Source organism: Notothenia rossii (genome assembly GCF_949606895.1).
Source record: "Notothenia rossii genome assembly, chromosome: 9".
Taxonomy (NCBI): domain Eukaryota; kingdom Metazoa; phylum Chordata; class Actinopteri; order Perciformes; family Nototheniidae; genus Notothenia; species Notothenia rossii.
In genome coordinates this window covers 10567762-10585098 of record NC_136907.1, presented here as the reverse complement: position 1 = coordinate 10585098, position 17337 = coordinate 10567762, and the positions used below count along the sequence as shown (strand labels likewise).

General features: G+C 42.2%; 1 protein-coding gene across 1 annotated transcript in view; it reads left to right on the top strand.

The window, feature by feature from the left end:
• Nucleotides 1–15996, top strand: part of LOC307020384 (ephrin type-B receptor 4a-like) — a 36789-nt gene extending 20793 nt beyond the window's left edge. The window contains exons 5-17 of the mRNA XM_079651706.1: nucleotides 2103–2255; nucleotides 4124–4459; nucleotides 4537–4661; nucleotides 5547–5712; nucleotides 5948–6047; nucleotides 7855–7919; nucleotides 8077–8190; nucleotides 8579–8826; nucleotides 9697–9912; nucleotides 11772–11921; nucleotides 12486–12679; nucleotides 13125–13283; nucleotides 13877–15996. Of these exons, the coding sequence (XP_079507832.1) occupies nucleotides 2103–2255; nucleotides 4124–4459; nucleotides 4537–4661; nucleotides 5547–5712; nucleotides 5948–6047; nucleotides 7855–7919; nucleotides 8077–8190; nucleotides 8579–8826; nucleotides 9697–9912; nucleotides 11772–11921; nucleotides 12486–12679; nucleotides 13125–13283; nucleotides 13877–13985 (2135 nt within the window). The 3' untranslated portion in view covers nucleotides 13986–15996. The remainder of the gene's footprint in view (nucleotides 1–2102; nucleotides 2256–4123; nucleotides 4460–4536; nucleotides 4662–5546; nucleotides 5713–5947; nucleotides 6048–7854; nucleotides 7920–8076; nucleotides 8191–8578; nucleotides 8827–9696; nucleotides 9913–11771; nucleotides 11922–12485; nucleotides 12680–13124; nucleotides 13284–13876) is intronic.
• The last annotated feature ends 1341 nt before the right edge of the window (nucleotides 15997–17337 follow it).

Sequence of the window (17337 nt, the reverse complement as noted above, 5' to 3'; positions counted from 1 at the left end):
AGACTAAACAAGAACAAACAATGGTAAGATGAGGGTGGGGTTCACCCAGGAGAGAAACGTTGAGAGGAAACTAATGAGGCAGCGGAGCGGCAGTAACACGGAGTGGACAGAGAGAGGTCAGGCGAGCAGCACTTATCTCTGAGAGGAGGAGCAGGGTCAAAGGCTTACTGCTGCCACAGCTTCAGAACTTAGAAGGAGCACAGGGGGAGAGGAGAGGTGAGGGGAACGAGAGCAGGGGGGGGGGGGGGGAACACTCGGGGTGAAGATCATATCACTTTGAGAACATCAAAGCAAAGCAGACAAAAAAGAAGAAGAAGCAGGGTGTTTCTCTCGGGAGCCGTGCAGCAGCTCTGTCTAATGAGTCCAATTAACAAGCCTTGTGTATGAACCCCTTCCTTTGCACACACACACAATTACTCTGCCTCACACCAACACAGATACATGTTGAGCTCTAAGGACACAGAAACACAAGAAGAAATGGTTATTTTTCAACAGTAAGTGTGTCGTTGCATCTGTGTGTGGTTTGAAGGTAGGATTCAGTTTGATCTCTGTGGGAGGTATAAGGATTTTTCATCACAAAAAAAAAATCATTTCCGACATTTTGCTTCTAGTAAAGTGGGTTTGGCATTTCCAGCGTTGTGTTACTGCAGAGAGCTGTGAGGAAAGAAACACTCATCATAATGAGAAATTGCCTTTTATAGCAAGATTGAAAAGGTAATTGGCTTCATAGGCCAGCCAGTTAAAAGGTGAAATTGAAATCTAAATTTAAAATCGAAATACTTATACTGTACTATAAATGTTGTATATATAATTTTGAGTCGTACACAACCTTTTATCATAAAACGTATGAATGCTGTCAAGTTGATATAGTGTTATACAGGAGCTTGATAAGAATATTTAAACAATTTGTTGAAGTGAAGCTCAATCAGACTTTACATATTGTTACATTGAGAGAGATATCAAAGTGCCAGTAAACTTGGGCTTTACTAAGGTTATATTTATACAAATGGTGACAAGAATAATCATCATATCCAAAGTGAAAAGAATAGTATTTCGATAAAGTGGTTTTTACTCAGACAAAATAATCACTCATATTGGCGTGAACTGTGAAGTGCGAAACCGTTTTACAGCTGAAGTCATTGAAAAACACTGTTTAGTGAACAACAGAAACAGGCTGTGAGTGTCCTTTTGTTGGGAAATAAGTGCTCCAAAAGCTGTGTTTCATAATACTGTTCGGTGACAGTCACTTGCATTTGATCTATAAATAATATATTTAAACAACCTTCAACAGGTGAGACATGCATCAGCATTCAGCGCACTTTTCACATCATGGAAATTCCCGCAGGCAAAGTTTGACTTGACAAGGATCAGAAAGAGTGTCTTGATCCTTTAAGAAGGCTCCACTTTGTGTGAGAAATGATTGTTTTATTTATCTGACTCAGCTGGAGCTGCATCCAAACAGCCGCACTGAACACTCATCGTAAACACTTGCATGGCTGAATGTGGCGTTACGAGGTGACGGATCAATATAAAACGGGTTCAGATCAGGGCAAATATATACATTCACAGTGATGCAAAACAGAAAAGCAGTTAATCCTTGAGAAGCCAAAACCAGAGAAAGTGTTAAACATTTTCCAATCAATTGGGAAAATTGTTGTAAATAGACTTTCTGTCAGTCAAGTCATCGATTAATCAATATATCCTTTCAGCACAAGTCCTTTAAAGCCGTGGATTCCACAGTGCTGTTATTGGTTTTAGAAGAGCACAGAGAGAGAGTATAATAAGAGAGACAGTTCTTTGTAAGGACACCATCGTTATGCCTTCTTACTCAGATATAGTCGGGTAAAGCATCAGGTCAATATCAGTCAGGTTTATAAACTCAATTGACCATCACTCTCAGCTTCATTACTGTGATTGTCTTCAGTTTATAGCCTCATTACATGGTTCTGTCTGTCAATGGGTAGCCATCTGGCATCTACGTACAATGACGCCAAAAGAAAATTCAATCTGACCCCCAGGGACACAGCAGGTTTTAAAGATTGGGGCCAGTGTTGTTATCTCCTGCTGAATCATATTGATTTGTCTTCTCCTGTCCTCCACAGCCTGTCCTTCAGCTCAGTTCAAGTCCTCCGCAGAGGGACAGTGCAAAGGCTGTCCAGGATTCAGCCAAACCACCATTGCAGGGGCCTCAGTGTGTGCGTGTCTATCTGGATACTTGCGTGCAGAGTCTGACACTCCTGACACACTGTGCACAAGTAAGTATTATATAGAAAAGTTACAAAAACTGTGATTGGCTTTGCCTTTCCCATCTTTGGAGCTAATTCTCTTTTGCCTTGGTGTCATTTAGCCAAACTCCCCTAATCTGCTTTGTGTCCTTTGTCCCACTGCTGGCCATTGAGATGCATGACTTTGGTGACAGGTGGTTGGGGGGAGGGCGTCCACTCCAAAGTGGAGTAGGCCTTGATGGGCTCAAGTGACACCTCCATGCAGATTCAGGAATTTCAATTCATCCACATGTTGGATGTGTGAATGGGAGGGACCTCTTAATGAGGTGCACTGGCCACAAAGTGGATGTGAAACAATGTGAAGCTTGGGCGGGATGATGGCATTTCCTTTCCTCTGCAGGTGTGACAGCCTGGAACTACAATTTACGTCCAATTGTATGATTACTGATTACTTTAATTACAAGGGCTTTATCTTAATTGTTAATCACTTAATTAGGCCTTTCCTATTATATATGATGTTATTGTACTGGATTGCCTGCACAGTTCTGCATATCACTTTTATTTTCAATTTGTCTGCAAAATTGGAATACCACCCCTGCCTTCTGTAAATCACGGGAACCTTTTTCCATGAAATTAAGCGTTTTACAACACTGGCTGTCATGGTGGCTTGAATAAAGTGGATTTCTGATTGTTCAATCATAAAATGTACCACCACTATAGAAAAAATCTCCAATCCAAAATCTTGAATTCAGAATTTATTCATCCAGATTGTCTATGAAGCTGCCCCACTTGGGTTTCCAATGAGAGCACTATTAGCACTTAAGTTAGCTGCAGGCTCAGTGACAAAGCTCTTTCTCCTTGGCAGGAACAGAAACTCATTCGCAGTGGCTGAGTGGTATTGCTGTTTAGTTATGCTTAGCTTGAGGCAACAGCTATCTTCTTACAATTTTCAGACGTGATCATTATCATCCGGTTTTAGACAAACGTAATTGCACCAGTTAAATCCCGCAACGCATATGCTCGTGCTGTGACGCAAAGCCACTGCAGGACCCTCGTTCTGCTTCGTGACTGCATGGGCTGACTGAATAAAATGTCTTCAGCGCATATGAAAAAAAAATTAAACAAATGGTCTGTGTGGGTCATGGAAAGTAAAGCAGCAGTAAAATGATACAGAAGAAATTATAGTTTGATTTGAAAGAGACATTTCTCACACTATGATTGCATCAGAGCTAGGAAATGCCTGTATTGTGAAATGAAATTACTTATTTGACAGAATAATGTGACAATACTCTGTGGATGATTACCAGTGCTATCCGTCAAATGAAAAGACCTTTCAAGATCAATAAAACTGTCTAATGTCTGATAATGGAAGCTACAGCCAGCAGACACTTGTCATAAGTAGCTTAGCTTAGCATAAAGAGGGAACATGGCTAAGTCTAAAACTAAACAAATATGCATTCACCTTCATCTCTAAGGAACACTTCAACATGTGATGTCCCCTTTGTTCAATCTACTGCAAGCTTTTTGTAAAAAATGTTTCTTTGGTACTATTACTTGGCTTGGAGTACAGCTTTCCTGGAGAGAAGAGTCTGAGCCAGTCGCTGCACCTGGTGAAGACCCAGTCCCGCACATAAACCCCTTAAAACCACAATTGGTTACCTGGATTGTTTTGGTCTTAATGCTGAGTCTTAACTTTAGAGCTTATTAGCGTATAGACTTTTGGGTGGTTTCAATCTTTTCATAAATCTCTGGACAGCAAGTGGGATATATGTATGTATGGCTTAGTATTCCTTTATGACTTGCTAGATGAAAAGCTTGAGTGATTCTTATTTGACTGATTTGCAGTATTTACAAAATCTGAAATTCCAAATCAATTATCCATTTCTTTGTCACTGCAGGACCTCCCTCAGCTCCGCGCACCGTCCGCTCCCAGATCAACGACACCACGCTCAGCCTGAAGTGGAATGAGCCTCTGGACAACGGCGGCAGAACAGACCTGAGCTACGCCATCAGATGCTCCTTCTGCAGGTCCACTAAGGGCCCCTGCCTGCCCTGCGGGGACAGCGTCAGCTACCGGCCCGAGCAGCAAGGCCTGCTGGGTCGCAGGGTGGAGGTGTGGGGCCTGCTGCCTCAAACCACGTACTCCTTCACAGTGCAGTCTCTCAACGGGGTATCTCATGTCAGCGGCAAGGACCCTGCCAGTGGAAGTGTCAATATCACCACCAGCCACAACGGTAAGGGAGGTGAAGCTGAAAAGTATAAATAGTCGGAAGTTCACCTGGTATTTATATTTCTTCTTCCATCTGTGCAGTGCCGTCGCTGGTGTCTGGGATTCGGAAGAGTGACTCCACAGAGAGCAGCCTGACTCTGCACTGGTCAGTCTCCGCTCAGCTGCACTACAACATCCTGCAGTATCAGGTCCGCTACTGTGAGAAGGTGAGCCCTGACAATACCCCTCCATGGTCTGCATTTTAATGATTGTATCCTCAGGTGTACTACGGCTCAGAATATAAAAAAAACACACCATGTTTTGCAAATAAATGTAGACAGGTTAGCGGGCTAATATGGATGTCCTCAGAAACCCTAATACATGCAGGTCAAGTGTAATGAAACCCAAATTGTTTGTATGTTGTCTAGACAAACAATGACCCAGATAATTGACAGTTTCATTGATATAAATTGCAGTAAATCAGCAATTCCACCTTACCCTTTAGTGTTGCATGTAACAACTGTGGAGGCAGTATACAATACACATTTGTGTTTACGTGATACACGTGTGTTTGTGTTTTTGCTCTGACCAAAACACAGGGGAACCTGATTCAGAAGCTCGTACAGCCAAGACAAGAGACACTTTAGATAGAATTTACATTGTGTTAAAATATACTGCAGTTGGATTAAACAAAACTAAGTTTAAGTCAATTTGGCTAAACTTATAATATATATGTTATTGTAAGGGTTACTATTAAGTATTAGGGCAAAGCATGAAGGATAAAAAGATTTGGATAAAGGTGTTTTTTTTGTTTTGAATTTCAAGAATGATGTCAATGAAAGCCACTTATTTAAAAATAATTCAATCAATAATGAATCAACATACTAAACTTTCCCATTTACTGAAAATTCAGTTTTATTCTAAATATGTATACCCAAATCATCCTCCCAATTTTTTTCTTCATGCTTGGCCCTTATATGCTTTAGTAAATTAACGATTGGATATCTGAATTCCTCTAGATGACCGAGTCTTTCTGTGTTTCGTTTCTGGGCTGTCAATTCCTCCCTAATTCACTTTCAGTCCTGTTAACTCTCCCTGTTGTCCTATGATAGGAGCGACGTAGTGAGGACCAGTGCCATTACACAGAGAGCAACAAGAACCAGGCGGTGCTGACGGACCTCCGCAGAGCGACCCAGTACGAGGTTCAGGTTCGGGCGCGCACCATGGGCGGTTACGGCAGCTTCAGTCCTGCAGCCTTCTTCCGCACGCTGCCTGATAGTAAGTTTGCATATTCACACATTTTTCAATTCCTTCTTGAGGATTCTTCAGAGCTCCCTGTACATGTTTGTGTTAAATTCATGTGTTGCTGTGCCCTTGAGTTGAGTAAGTGTCCTTGCATCTTTAATATTATAAATTCCTGTCATCTTTTGTCCTTTTCTCTACTCCCAATGTAAAACCTCCTGTCGAGATTTCTGACTTACTCTCCTCTAACTCTCTCTCTTCACTCCCTCAGGTCACGACTCTGCCGCCCAGTTCCTAGTACCTGGCATCCTTATCGCTGTCGGGATGTTGCTGCTTGTCACTTTCGTCTTAGTGGCCGCCTACTGCATACGGTGAGAACGAGGGAAAGGGAAAGAGGCAGAGAAAGAGATATGTATGTGATGGGAAAACGCTGACAGAATAACAGGAAACGGGCAAAAAAAGGGGAAATTGTAAAGTAATAACAACAGTGACCCCAATTTTACAGTCTAGCACCACTTTGTTCTTTTGTTTATAAAGTCATATCTTATCAACAGTGGAATTGCACTCACCATCTTTGTGTGTGTGTGAGGCAGTTCACACACAAAGCAACAATCTTGATGCCTTTCGCTTACACAGCTAAAAGTTATCCTGCTCATTAGAACACTTTCCTTAGGCTTCTGTGTGTGTGTGTGTGTGTGTGTGTGGGGGTGGGGGTGGGTGGGTGGGTGTGTGAGAAAGAGAGTGTGTGTGTGTGTGAGAAAGAGAGTGTGTGTGTGTGAAAGAGAGTGTGTGTGTGAAAGAGTGTGTGTGTGAAAGAGCGTGTGTGTAGATGTGTGTGTGTGAGAGAGAGTTAGTGTCAGTGTGTGTGTGTGTGTGTGTGTGTGTGTGTGTGTGTGTGTGAGAGAGTTAGTGTCAGTGTGTGTGTGTGTGTGTGAGAGAGTTAGTGTCAGTGTGTGTGTGTGTGTGAGAGAGTTAGTGTCAGTGTGTGTGTGTGTGTGTGAGAGAGTTAGTGTCAGTGTGTGTGTGTGTGTGTGAGAGAGTTAGTGTCAGTGTGTGTGTGTGTGTGAGAGAGTTAGTGTCAGTGTGTGTGTGTGTGTGTGAGAGAGTTAGTGTCAGTGTGTGTGTGTGTGTGAGAGAGTTAGTGTCAGTGTGTGTGTGTGTGAGAAAAAGAGAGAGAAATTACGATAGAGGTAGAGGGCAGGGAGACAGGATGCAGGCGTCCCAACCCTGTTTCCACAGGACAGGAGAACAATAGCCGTGACCTTGTGACACACACACACACACACACACACACACACACACACACACACACACACACACACACACACACACCAGTGGCAGAGGCCCAGACCCAGATCTGCCACTAACCGAGGGTGGTGCATTACTGCTATTTTAGGCTTATGAGGTGGGAGCAGGAGAGGAAGGCAGAGCTCCAGTAGCTACAGGCTTGTTACAGTCTTACAGGGATGAGTTTTCGCCAGCTGAATTATAATGGAGCGGTTCGAGTCAGAGAGCGGAACCATAGAGGTCGGCTCAGGTATTCACCAGCACCACGAGCCGCCCTGTGATGTGTGTTTGGGATCGCTAAAAAAAAAATGAAGGAGGTGTTTTTGGAACAGAAAGACACTATCTCTGTTGGCTGCAGGGTGTTGCTCTCTAGCTGAGCTGACCTCTGACCTGTCAGTGCATGGGGCTGAGGTATCAGTATTGCTTTGCTTGAGTGCATTATAGAATGATGTAGTATAAGCACAGTGTGTTTTATTTTTAATTCTGTTTCGATGTTATCTTATTGTATCTTAAAGAGGCCCTTTTTTGCTTTTTAGGGTATTACCTTTCTTTTAATGTGTTATATTGTTTTTTGTGCATAAATGGTCTGCAAAGGCAAAAATCCCCTCCAATGGGAGTTTCTCTCCCACACACTCCTCCAAATAATAATATAATTTAATATAATAATATCAAACAAAAGTATTCAACCATTGTGTTGTTATCGGGCTAATTTGAGTTTTTAAAAAGTTTATATTTCATTCACAGAAGCATCCTATTACTGTTTTTGCACATTGTTAATATGCATAACATTGGGCTGATCAATCACTAGCATGACGTTTTTTCATCAGATCAATTGTTTTGCCAACTCTCTCAATAATTATTCTGTTAATCTCGATCTCTTCCCACCTGCAGCAGACACAGCCGAGTAAAGGACCCAGAGCTGAGCGACAAAAACAGCCAGTACCTCATCGGCCAAGGTAAGGACACACACACACACCAAGGCTCAGATGTGATTTACAATTTACTCACGTCAGGAAAATGTTTTTATAATGTGACGCAGCTGATTGTTGCTCATAGCATTCTCACATTTTTTCTTTTCCTTTCCCACGACTCTGTTTGTCTTTTCTCTCGCAGGGGTCAAGGTTTATATCGACCCCTTCACCTACGAGGACCCTAATGAGGCCGTGCGAGAATTTGCCAAGGAGATTGATGTTTCCTTTGTTAAGATCGAAGAGGTTATCGGTGCTGGTAAGCCCCGGCATTATACTTCTCCCATTATTCACGAATATGTAAACTTTGTACATGTGAACTTTTTCTGCGGACTCAGAATTTTTTTAAGCCGGTCCTCTTTTGAAATGAGATCATTAAGAAGAATATATCGAATTTACTCAGTTAAATTAATTCTGTGACATTTAAAACCATTTGTCGCTACTTTCTTTATTTGCCAAAATTCAATATGGACTCCTTAATGAATCAATTACCCGAGAAATATGTGACCATACTACCAGCCCTTATTCAAACAAAGGGCACCACTAGCTGCGGGCGAGTTTAGCTTTGCTTATTGTTGTCCTCCTAATGTGGTAAACACCTCTCAGAGAGATCAGCCCTAATGTGTGTTTATGTGTCTGCGCTCCAGGAGAGTTTGGAGAGGTGTGTCGAGGGCGGCTGAAGGTCCCGGGGAAAAAAGAAAACTACGTAGCCATTAAAACACTAAAAGGGGGCTTCACTGACAAGCAGAGGCGGGACTTCCTGTCCGAAGCGTCCATCATGGGTCAGTTCCAGCACCCCAACATCATCCACCTGGAGGGCATCATCACGGCCAGCTGCCCCGTCATGATCCTCACAGAGTTCATGGAGAACGGAGCGCTGGACTCTTTCCTGCGGGTGAGTGTTGTAAAGAAAACTGTTGGGAAAATACTGAATGCACTCTTTCAATATCAGAGTAGCACATGATATCAAAGGCCCAACTGTAGCTGTGTACGTAACAGGATGTATGATTACCTGGAAGAGCTTCAGGACACACTTTTTTAGAAATACGATAGCTATGTGACAACGATTAACATGATGATTCAGCCTCTATGGAGATAGACATATTCTTATTCATAGTCGGATCCCCATTAGCACTAGCATGAGCATTGGCTATTCTTCCTGGGGTCCTCACACACACAAAACATACATAAACATACATAAAACAGCTCATAATTTCATGCAATTTACAGTGCTACTGTATATGAAGTGAAAACTAGAATTGTGATCCAATTTTAGCCATCATAACGCCAAACAAAAAAATATAAATAATTGTACATAATAATACATACCCACAGGCACAGTTCAATTTAACTTTATAATACTGAGATAATTTTTTTGCAACCTTTTGAAAACTATTTTCCTGAATAATATAGACCGGTAAAGAATTCCAGCTGAACATGGCTCTTTTGACAATCATGATCATTTCTTACTTGGGTCTTAGCTAATCTAAACTAAACATTGTACATGGCTTTGAACCGGTATTCCTCCATCTTGTGACTGTGTAACACCTCTCTTGTATATAAGCATGTGAAGGACACTGTTCAACTAGTTGTACCACATGCTCTGTATGTGATGACTACTTCCATTCTTGCAAGGATAATAAATACATGTATCCTGATTATTGAAGCTCAAGCCGGTGACGAGTGATATTTTTCTAACAAAAACCCAAGCTGTGACCCGGCCATTTCAGTGCTTCTCCAACTGAACTGTTCCTCTTCTCTGCAGCTGAACGACAGCCAGTTCACTCCCATCCAGCTGGTGGGAATGCTGCGTGGCATCGCCTCCGGCATGAAGTACCTGGCAGAGATGAGCTACGTCCACCGGGACCTGGCTGCCCGCAACATCCTGATCAACAGCAACCTGGTGTGCAAGGTGTCTGACTTCGGCTTGTCACGCTTCCTGCAGGAGAATTCCTCCGACCCCACCTACACCAGCTCTCTGGTGAGATCATGCCTCAGAAACTATTCAATTTCACAGTATATACACCTGTCATTTCAAGATGTCTGTATCAAATCATACTCACAATATTTAATATAGAAAAAGACATTCTGTAATCATCCAATAACATTCAATTTGAGGCTCAAGAATGTGATTGATAACTAGGAAACTGATTAGACAAGCAGATTTGAGGCTTTTAAAAAATAAATTCAATAAGAGTTTGAACTTTAAAGGGGACATATGATGCTAATCTTCAGGTTCATATTTTCATTTTGGGTATACACTCGAAGATGTTTACATGCTTTAATGTTAAAATAACACCCTTTATCCTCATATGTGACCCACTCTATTGAAATCAGTCGGAAGTCGCAACGGCTCATTTCAAAATAAACGTGGATTTGCGTAAAAAAATAGTTTTTCGGGGTTCGGGTGTTTTGTTTAATTTTAAATAAACAAAGTCTTGGCTTACAGAATATGAAACTTTTACTTCCAAAATCACACGATAAATACATGTTTGAAGCTCGTAAAGGGAAGATGACAGCTCTCACTCGCACTCTGCTGTTCCGCAGCGCAGCTCCCCCTCCCTCCGGCTGAAATTATGAATGTAAGGCGTATAGTAATCATAGATAACACGGCAGGGTCCGTTACAGTTTGTTTTCATCCGATTTCAAATAAACAAAGTCTTGGCTTTCAGAATATTAAACTCGTTTCGGCAAATTCAGATGATAAATACAACTCTGAAGCTTGTAACGGCATAATTACAAGCGGAGAACGGAGTAACTTGACGTCACAGCAGGCATAACAACAGCCAGTGTTTCTCGTGAGTGTTTTCCCCGGGAAACAAACACAATACACACAAATGCAAAAATACACAAACACACACACACACACACACACACACACACACACACGTATACACACAAACACGTATACACACACACACACACACACACACACACGTATACACACACACACATATATATACACACACACACACACACTTGCGAGCTTCCTCCAGACCAGTAATACAAACAAAAATATTTTCCCTCCGGACTATTTTGATCATTTGCTCCGCTAATAATTAATCAGATCGATGGATTCCAGAGAAGAGGAAACGTTGAAGGCCTTTTTCTCAAAATGATGACTCGCTGACAGTCATTATATAATGCGACATATTTTGCTTAATATTTGGAGTACAACAACAATCCTGATATCATTAGAAAGCTAGGAATCTCCTCTTTCCAACTGTGTATACAACTCAAAATGTGTCCTCGGGTCAATCAATACGACTGATTTCCATAGAGCAGGTCACATATTATCCTCTGTCTGAAATGCTCTGTTTAAGCGCCTGTCTCTTTAAGCCCAGCCCCTTAAAAATCTCAAGACTAACGGCCCCCATTCACTTTGAAGGGGGTGATGTCACGCTTTGCCGAACTGCATTGTGGTTCCGTCGCTTTGCCTCCGTTGCTCGCTTCAAAAGTTGAGAAAGTTAAACTCTTCAAGCTTCGACGGAAGCGTCAGCTAATCAAATCATATGCCAGTACAAGCTCTAGCCAATCAAACTGCTTGCTTGTGTGTCCGGGGCGGGATATTCATGTGATTGGTTGTTGGTCGAGCTTCAGACACACCCGACGGCAAGCTTCAACGGACGCTGCCGCGTGGACGCTGCGTTAGAGTTAAATAATGTAATTTGCTCACACACTGTATATTTGTTGAACTATTATATCACAGCTGTGAAAGTTCATTATTTTGCCTCATTAACTCGAAGTTGTTATTTCACTCTTCCCTTCGCTTGGGAGAGCCCTGTCTGCTCGTGTTTATTGGAACTTCTGCAGTGCTGACTGTTTTTCTTTTCTGTGCAGGGAGGTAAGATCCCCATCCGCTGGACAGCACCCGAGGCCATCGCCTTCAGAAAGTTTACCTCGGCCTCAGATGTGTGGAGCTATGGCATCGTCATGTGGGAGGTCATGTCTTTTGGAGAGAGGCCGTACTGGGACATGAGCAACCAGGATGTGAGTAAACAGCCATGATGCGCAACATTCACTTGGAATGTCAAGGTTTTGAAGCTGAGAATTTGCAACATGAAAATAAATAATTTGAAGTGCTTGGAATAATGTACAGAAGGAGCTGAAACTGTCAGATTTGATCACTATGGGGGAAGTCAAGTCCATCTTAAAGGACAGAGAACAAGAAACCATTGGTCAATGTGATTGCTCTTATATCCCATAATTGAAGTCGTCTTAAAATTGTGCCAGTTTTTAACGTTTATAATAGTTTCTTTTATTTGCATATTGACTGGTTAATGTGCCATTTGTTGTAACCTCTTGGCCAGGTCGCTCTTGAAAAAGCGATTTGAATCAATGAGACTTTTACCTCGTTAAATGAAGCATATATATAAGTGTTTGAATCATAGCGTAACTATGAGATTACCAAGAAAAACTCGTACAATGGATTTCCTATCTTTTTCCTTCTTATTGTTTCTTATTTCTTCCTGTCTGTTCCCTCAATGCATATCAAGCCTTATTGAAATACCCTTTTTGCATTGGTTTAATAGTGTTACCTTTTCCACCAATCAGGTTATCAATGCCATAGAGCAGGACTACCGGCTGCCCCCCCCCCCTGACTGCCCGACCCACCTGCACCAGCTGATGCTGGACTGCTGGCAGAAGGACCGCTCGGCGCGCCCTCGCTTCGCAGACCTCGTCAGCGCTCTGGACAAACTGATCCGAAACCCGGCCTCGCTGAAAATAGTGGCTCAAGAGGGAGCAGGGTGAGTGACACTGTGTTTGGGTGATTGACAGAAAACCTGCCTGATGGGGTTAGAATGACAGCAAATCAACAGCTTAAGAAAAGGAAGCATGTCAGTAATTTCATGATGTCCCTTTCTGTAGTTAAGGCATTTAACATTCCCAGGACAGATATTACCCCCCTGCTGCCCGGTCTTCTGTACCACCTTCATGTCCTGCTGGGACCTGTCAGCCTCTTGCTGTGTCCATTTCCCTTCCTCCACTTTCTGCCTGTCAGCTGGTTGTATACAGACGAGGACACTCCACCCCTGACAAATCCCATTGTTTGTCCCCGTCAGTCACTCAGCCTAAGATTATACCTTTGCCTGTCGCCTGGAATGTTGCTGCAGGATATATATAAGCTCCTCACGGCTGTTTTGGTGACGGTGTGTGTAAATTATTTCATTGTTTCTCCCCTCTGTCCCGCAGGCTGTCTTACCCCCTGCTGGACCAGCGAGCACCTTTATCCCTCTCAGCCTGCGCCTCTGTGGGGGAATGGCTGAGGGCCATCAAGATGGAGCGCTACGAAGACAGCTTCCTGCAGGCCGGCTTCAACTCGGTGGACCAGTTGGCCCAGATCAGCACAGAGTCAGTACTGTCTCCTGTCTCCTTTTCCGAACTGATGCTTATCTCTAGAGGAACATTTTCACATTTAATTGCAAACTCTCATGGTACTAGATTGGGATGTTAGCCCCTTAACCTTTAGTGTTGGTAGTTCCTAAACAAACTTAATTACCTCTCGAAAACTTTTTTTTTTAAATGGCAAATAGCTATTACTTTCATTGTTGCAGCAGTCAAAGATGATGTCTTTAAATGTCATATTTTTTCCGTCCAAAACCCAAAGATATTTGGTTTAATGTTATATTAAAACAGTGAAATAAGGAAACGGCCAATTTGGGAGATATTTTTGAATGAAAAATGACTTAAACGATGAATCACTTACTAAAATAGTTGGAAATAATTGTTCTGTCTAACAACTAATTGATTGGTCGTCTCGATATCGTCTCGATATCGGCAGCTCAAATGATGTTATATCTCTGTATTTCTTAGTAAATTATATTTAAAAAATAATAATTTAAGATTATGGATTACCTATGATTAAGTATGACTTAAATGTAATCAAAAATTCCATTAAATAGCTTTTGAATTTGATTTCTGATCGTCTAATTTGTGTTTTTCAGGGACCTGCTGCACATGGGAGTGACTTTGGCCGGACACCAGAGGAAAATCCTCTCCAGCATCCAGACACTGACCTTTCGGAACAAGAGTACCGCAACCGTGACCTTTTAGCTCACCTGTTGTCTAGCCTGGACTCCAACCCACCGGTGCAGTCATGTACCGAGAGCACTCTGCTCCATCTCTGAACACGGACTCCAAGGGAAACTGGCAGAATTTTATAATGAACAGGGAAAAAAAGACGGGGAAAAAAAACACTAAAAATGACTTTGCGATCACGATGAGAGAGTCGGACACAGTGACGTTTGGACAGTCAACGTCGTGCAGACCTGACTGACATTTTTAAACGTGCTACACCAAGAAGAGAATATGATCAGAATTCACAGTTTCTGTAGTATCATGTCAGTTGACTGGTTTGTTGTCCTGAGAAAAAAATCACTTCACCAAAGGAGCCAAAAAAAAAAGCCCATATCGTTGTGTAATCATGGTTTGCTTTCACCCTGGGTGCCATTTAATCCATCTGGATTACGTTACAACATAGACATTTTTCACATCAAGAACATTTGAACTGTTGGATTGTACTTCTCTGTTGCCCTTTGACTTCAACATTACCTCCTCTTCACTCAGGTGTGATGTGTAATTCAAACTTTGGAGAGCGCTGTACTCGTCCTAATCAGACGTCTTCTTCTTCACGGGGCAGAGAGACATCAGCACTTTTGTCGTTTCAGAGTGAATCTGTAACTCCATGTATTTCTCTTGGAGTGCGGTTGGTTATATCTACTGCCTGTGTTTCTGCGGGCAGCTCAATTTTATTGTAGTCAGACTGAACAAGTGTGCACTCAGAGACCAGAGAACACTGAAGAGCTGGTTTTCTTTGTAGACATTTACCATGGAAGCTGTCTGGCTTAAACAAGTTTTTCTTGATATAAATGGTGCATCTTTAATTCTCTTCCCCTGTATTCTCCATCTACTGGTGCCATTCAGTCGTCTTTGTGGACTTCAATGCCAATTTTTATAAAGCAGAAGTCTCTCATGGGTGATTCTTGTCTCATTAAAATGCACCTCAAAGGGTTACTTTGACATTTTGAAGTTCAGTATTTTGCAAATGTTCCTGAATTTTGCCTCAAAGCTACACAAAATATGTTTCCTAAAATGTAGCACAAAAGAAAAGCACATCTACCAGCTAAGCTAACGTGCTAGCTTGCAGCTTGCGGTATCCATTGGTTTCAGAGGGGAATGCTAACACCACTGCTGTTTGGTTAGCACACCCCCACATGTTAAGTGTATTATTTTCTTTCATTAGATGCTGGTTGTGTGGTTCAGCAAACATTGTGAAGCATTTAGTATTACAAAGCTAACATGCCATCTTGCAGCCAGTCGTTTCCGTTGGTTTCAAGGTGGAATGCTAATGCGCTGCTTTTTGATTATCCGACACAATATGACAAGTGTTTGTTGAAGAGGAATAACAGACAGGAGTTCAAAATGTCAAAGTATTGCTCAGACTTTGCATCTCTCCGTGGATAATACCAGTCTTTTGACGTTACGGTCTGGCATCCTTTTCTGCACTAAATCAGGAAAATTAGGTTTAACAGTGTTATACAAAATGCCATGATTGCTTTTCTAAGTGATTTAACCTTGGTGCCATAGAGCACTTTTATAACATATAATTTCTTCTTCATGATTTGGTCATTTTAAGTGTGGGCAATTTGGGTTTCCTTCTTCATTGGACTTTCTATTTCTATTATAATTATCTGTGTTTCGGGAGGTTTAATGTGCAATACACACACATTTTAAAATCCATTCAAATCTGATGTTTCACATAAATTGAAGTCTGCTAAATACACACCAAAAGATGTGTAAAAGCCACATGCTGAGTAACACTGTTTGTGTTATCACTTCAAAATGTCCAATGTGAGCCTTAATAAAAAAAACTGATATTGTCACGCAAGAGTTTGAGAGAATCCTTTTAGGATTATGGGAAATGTGATCTTCATATTGAAGATCACAATAAAAACCAACTTTGTAATAATGAATAGATAAAAGTATGTTTTGATTACTGTCCTGTGTGTAGGCTAATCTGTATTCAGTATTCATAATAAAGATACACACCAGTGTTTACCATCCAGCCTCATTCCTCTGATTATTAACTCGGCCTCTGCAGATATACATCAGTAATTCTCCCGTCGACTGGAGCGTGACATCTGTATTAAAACATGTGGACGTCATCTGATGGACGTCAAAGGAAGTTCCTATCTGATCGGAAAGTGAACATCCTTATCATTCACCTGATGACTTGTGTCTCATATCAAAGCAGAGCCGCTCCACCTTTGCCGACACGCTGAATTTCCCGGATTAGTTTGAACCTTTTATTCTCTTATTGACTATGCTTTCTTTGCTCACAGATGTGAAGCAAACAAATAGTTCTTTTGTTTTTCATCTTTGGTTAGATAATGCCTCTTCTGATCTGTGTAAGATCACAGCAGAAATGAGCGTGTGTAATGGGGGAATGTTTTCCATCTCCTTTGTGGCTCTTGTTGCAAAAATGCCTCTCATCTATCCCGTCGCCCCGTGTTTTTAATAATGAGAGGGAAACAGGAGACTGCGTGAGCGAGCGTTGAGTCTACATTTCGCTGCTTTGCTCTTGCCTTCTGTTCCTCTGGAGAGACTTCACCCCTCAAGGGCTGGGAGCTTGTCCTCTCCTATGTTTCCCTTCCTGGTCCTCAGCCCTTTTAATCATGAAGAGATGTTCTTTTTTTCTTCTCCTTCGCCTCGGGCTGGGAGCAGCTTAGAGCGCCGCATAAGCTTAAACTCTTACGCTCACACTTTCTTTCTCCGCCCATCTCCAAAGCTAACCAGGCGAAGCTGCCAGGGCTTCAAGAACTCTTTAGGTCCATTGATTAATGTACTTTGATTATCTCTGTGTTACTGACTCATGCCTCTAGTTCTACGGCTCTCGTGTGGCCCTCAAAGTACCGACCTGTGCATATGGAGCTTCCATGTGGCGGAGATAAATAACAATGAGTAACTTTCCTTGTAAGCATGCACTAAAAACTGTGTTTCGGGTTGTTTGTATCTCTGTGTCGGTGTGATTCAGTGTTAGAAAGCGAGAGACAGGCATTCATCTCTGGTTTCTACTTCTGTCAGTGCTTTGCGTGACCTTTGACCTCACTGTATAGTAGAAATCTACCCTAAGCTTTGTCTGTGTATCTGAATGGCCATTCATTAGGTCTGCTGTTGAGCGGAGAGCGGACCAGGCTGGCCAGGTTTTAGCGGATTGTGTCATTCCCCTCGCATTCCTGTGTGCATTCAAGTGTGGAGTGTGTGGTGTGTGTGTGGTGGGTGGGGGATAACTAGAGGGACAGGTACATCTGTTTTTTCCAGGCAAGGGGGGCAGGGAGGGAGAAACGGGATAAGAGATCATCTGAAATAGTTTCTGCGGGTTTAGCAGTAAACGCACAGAAAGTAA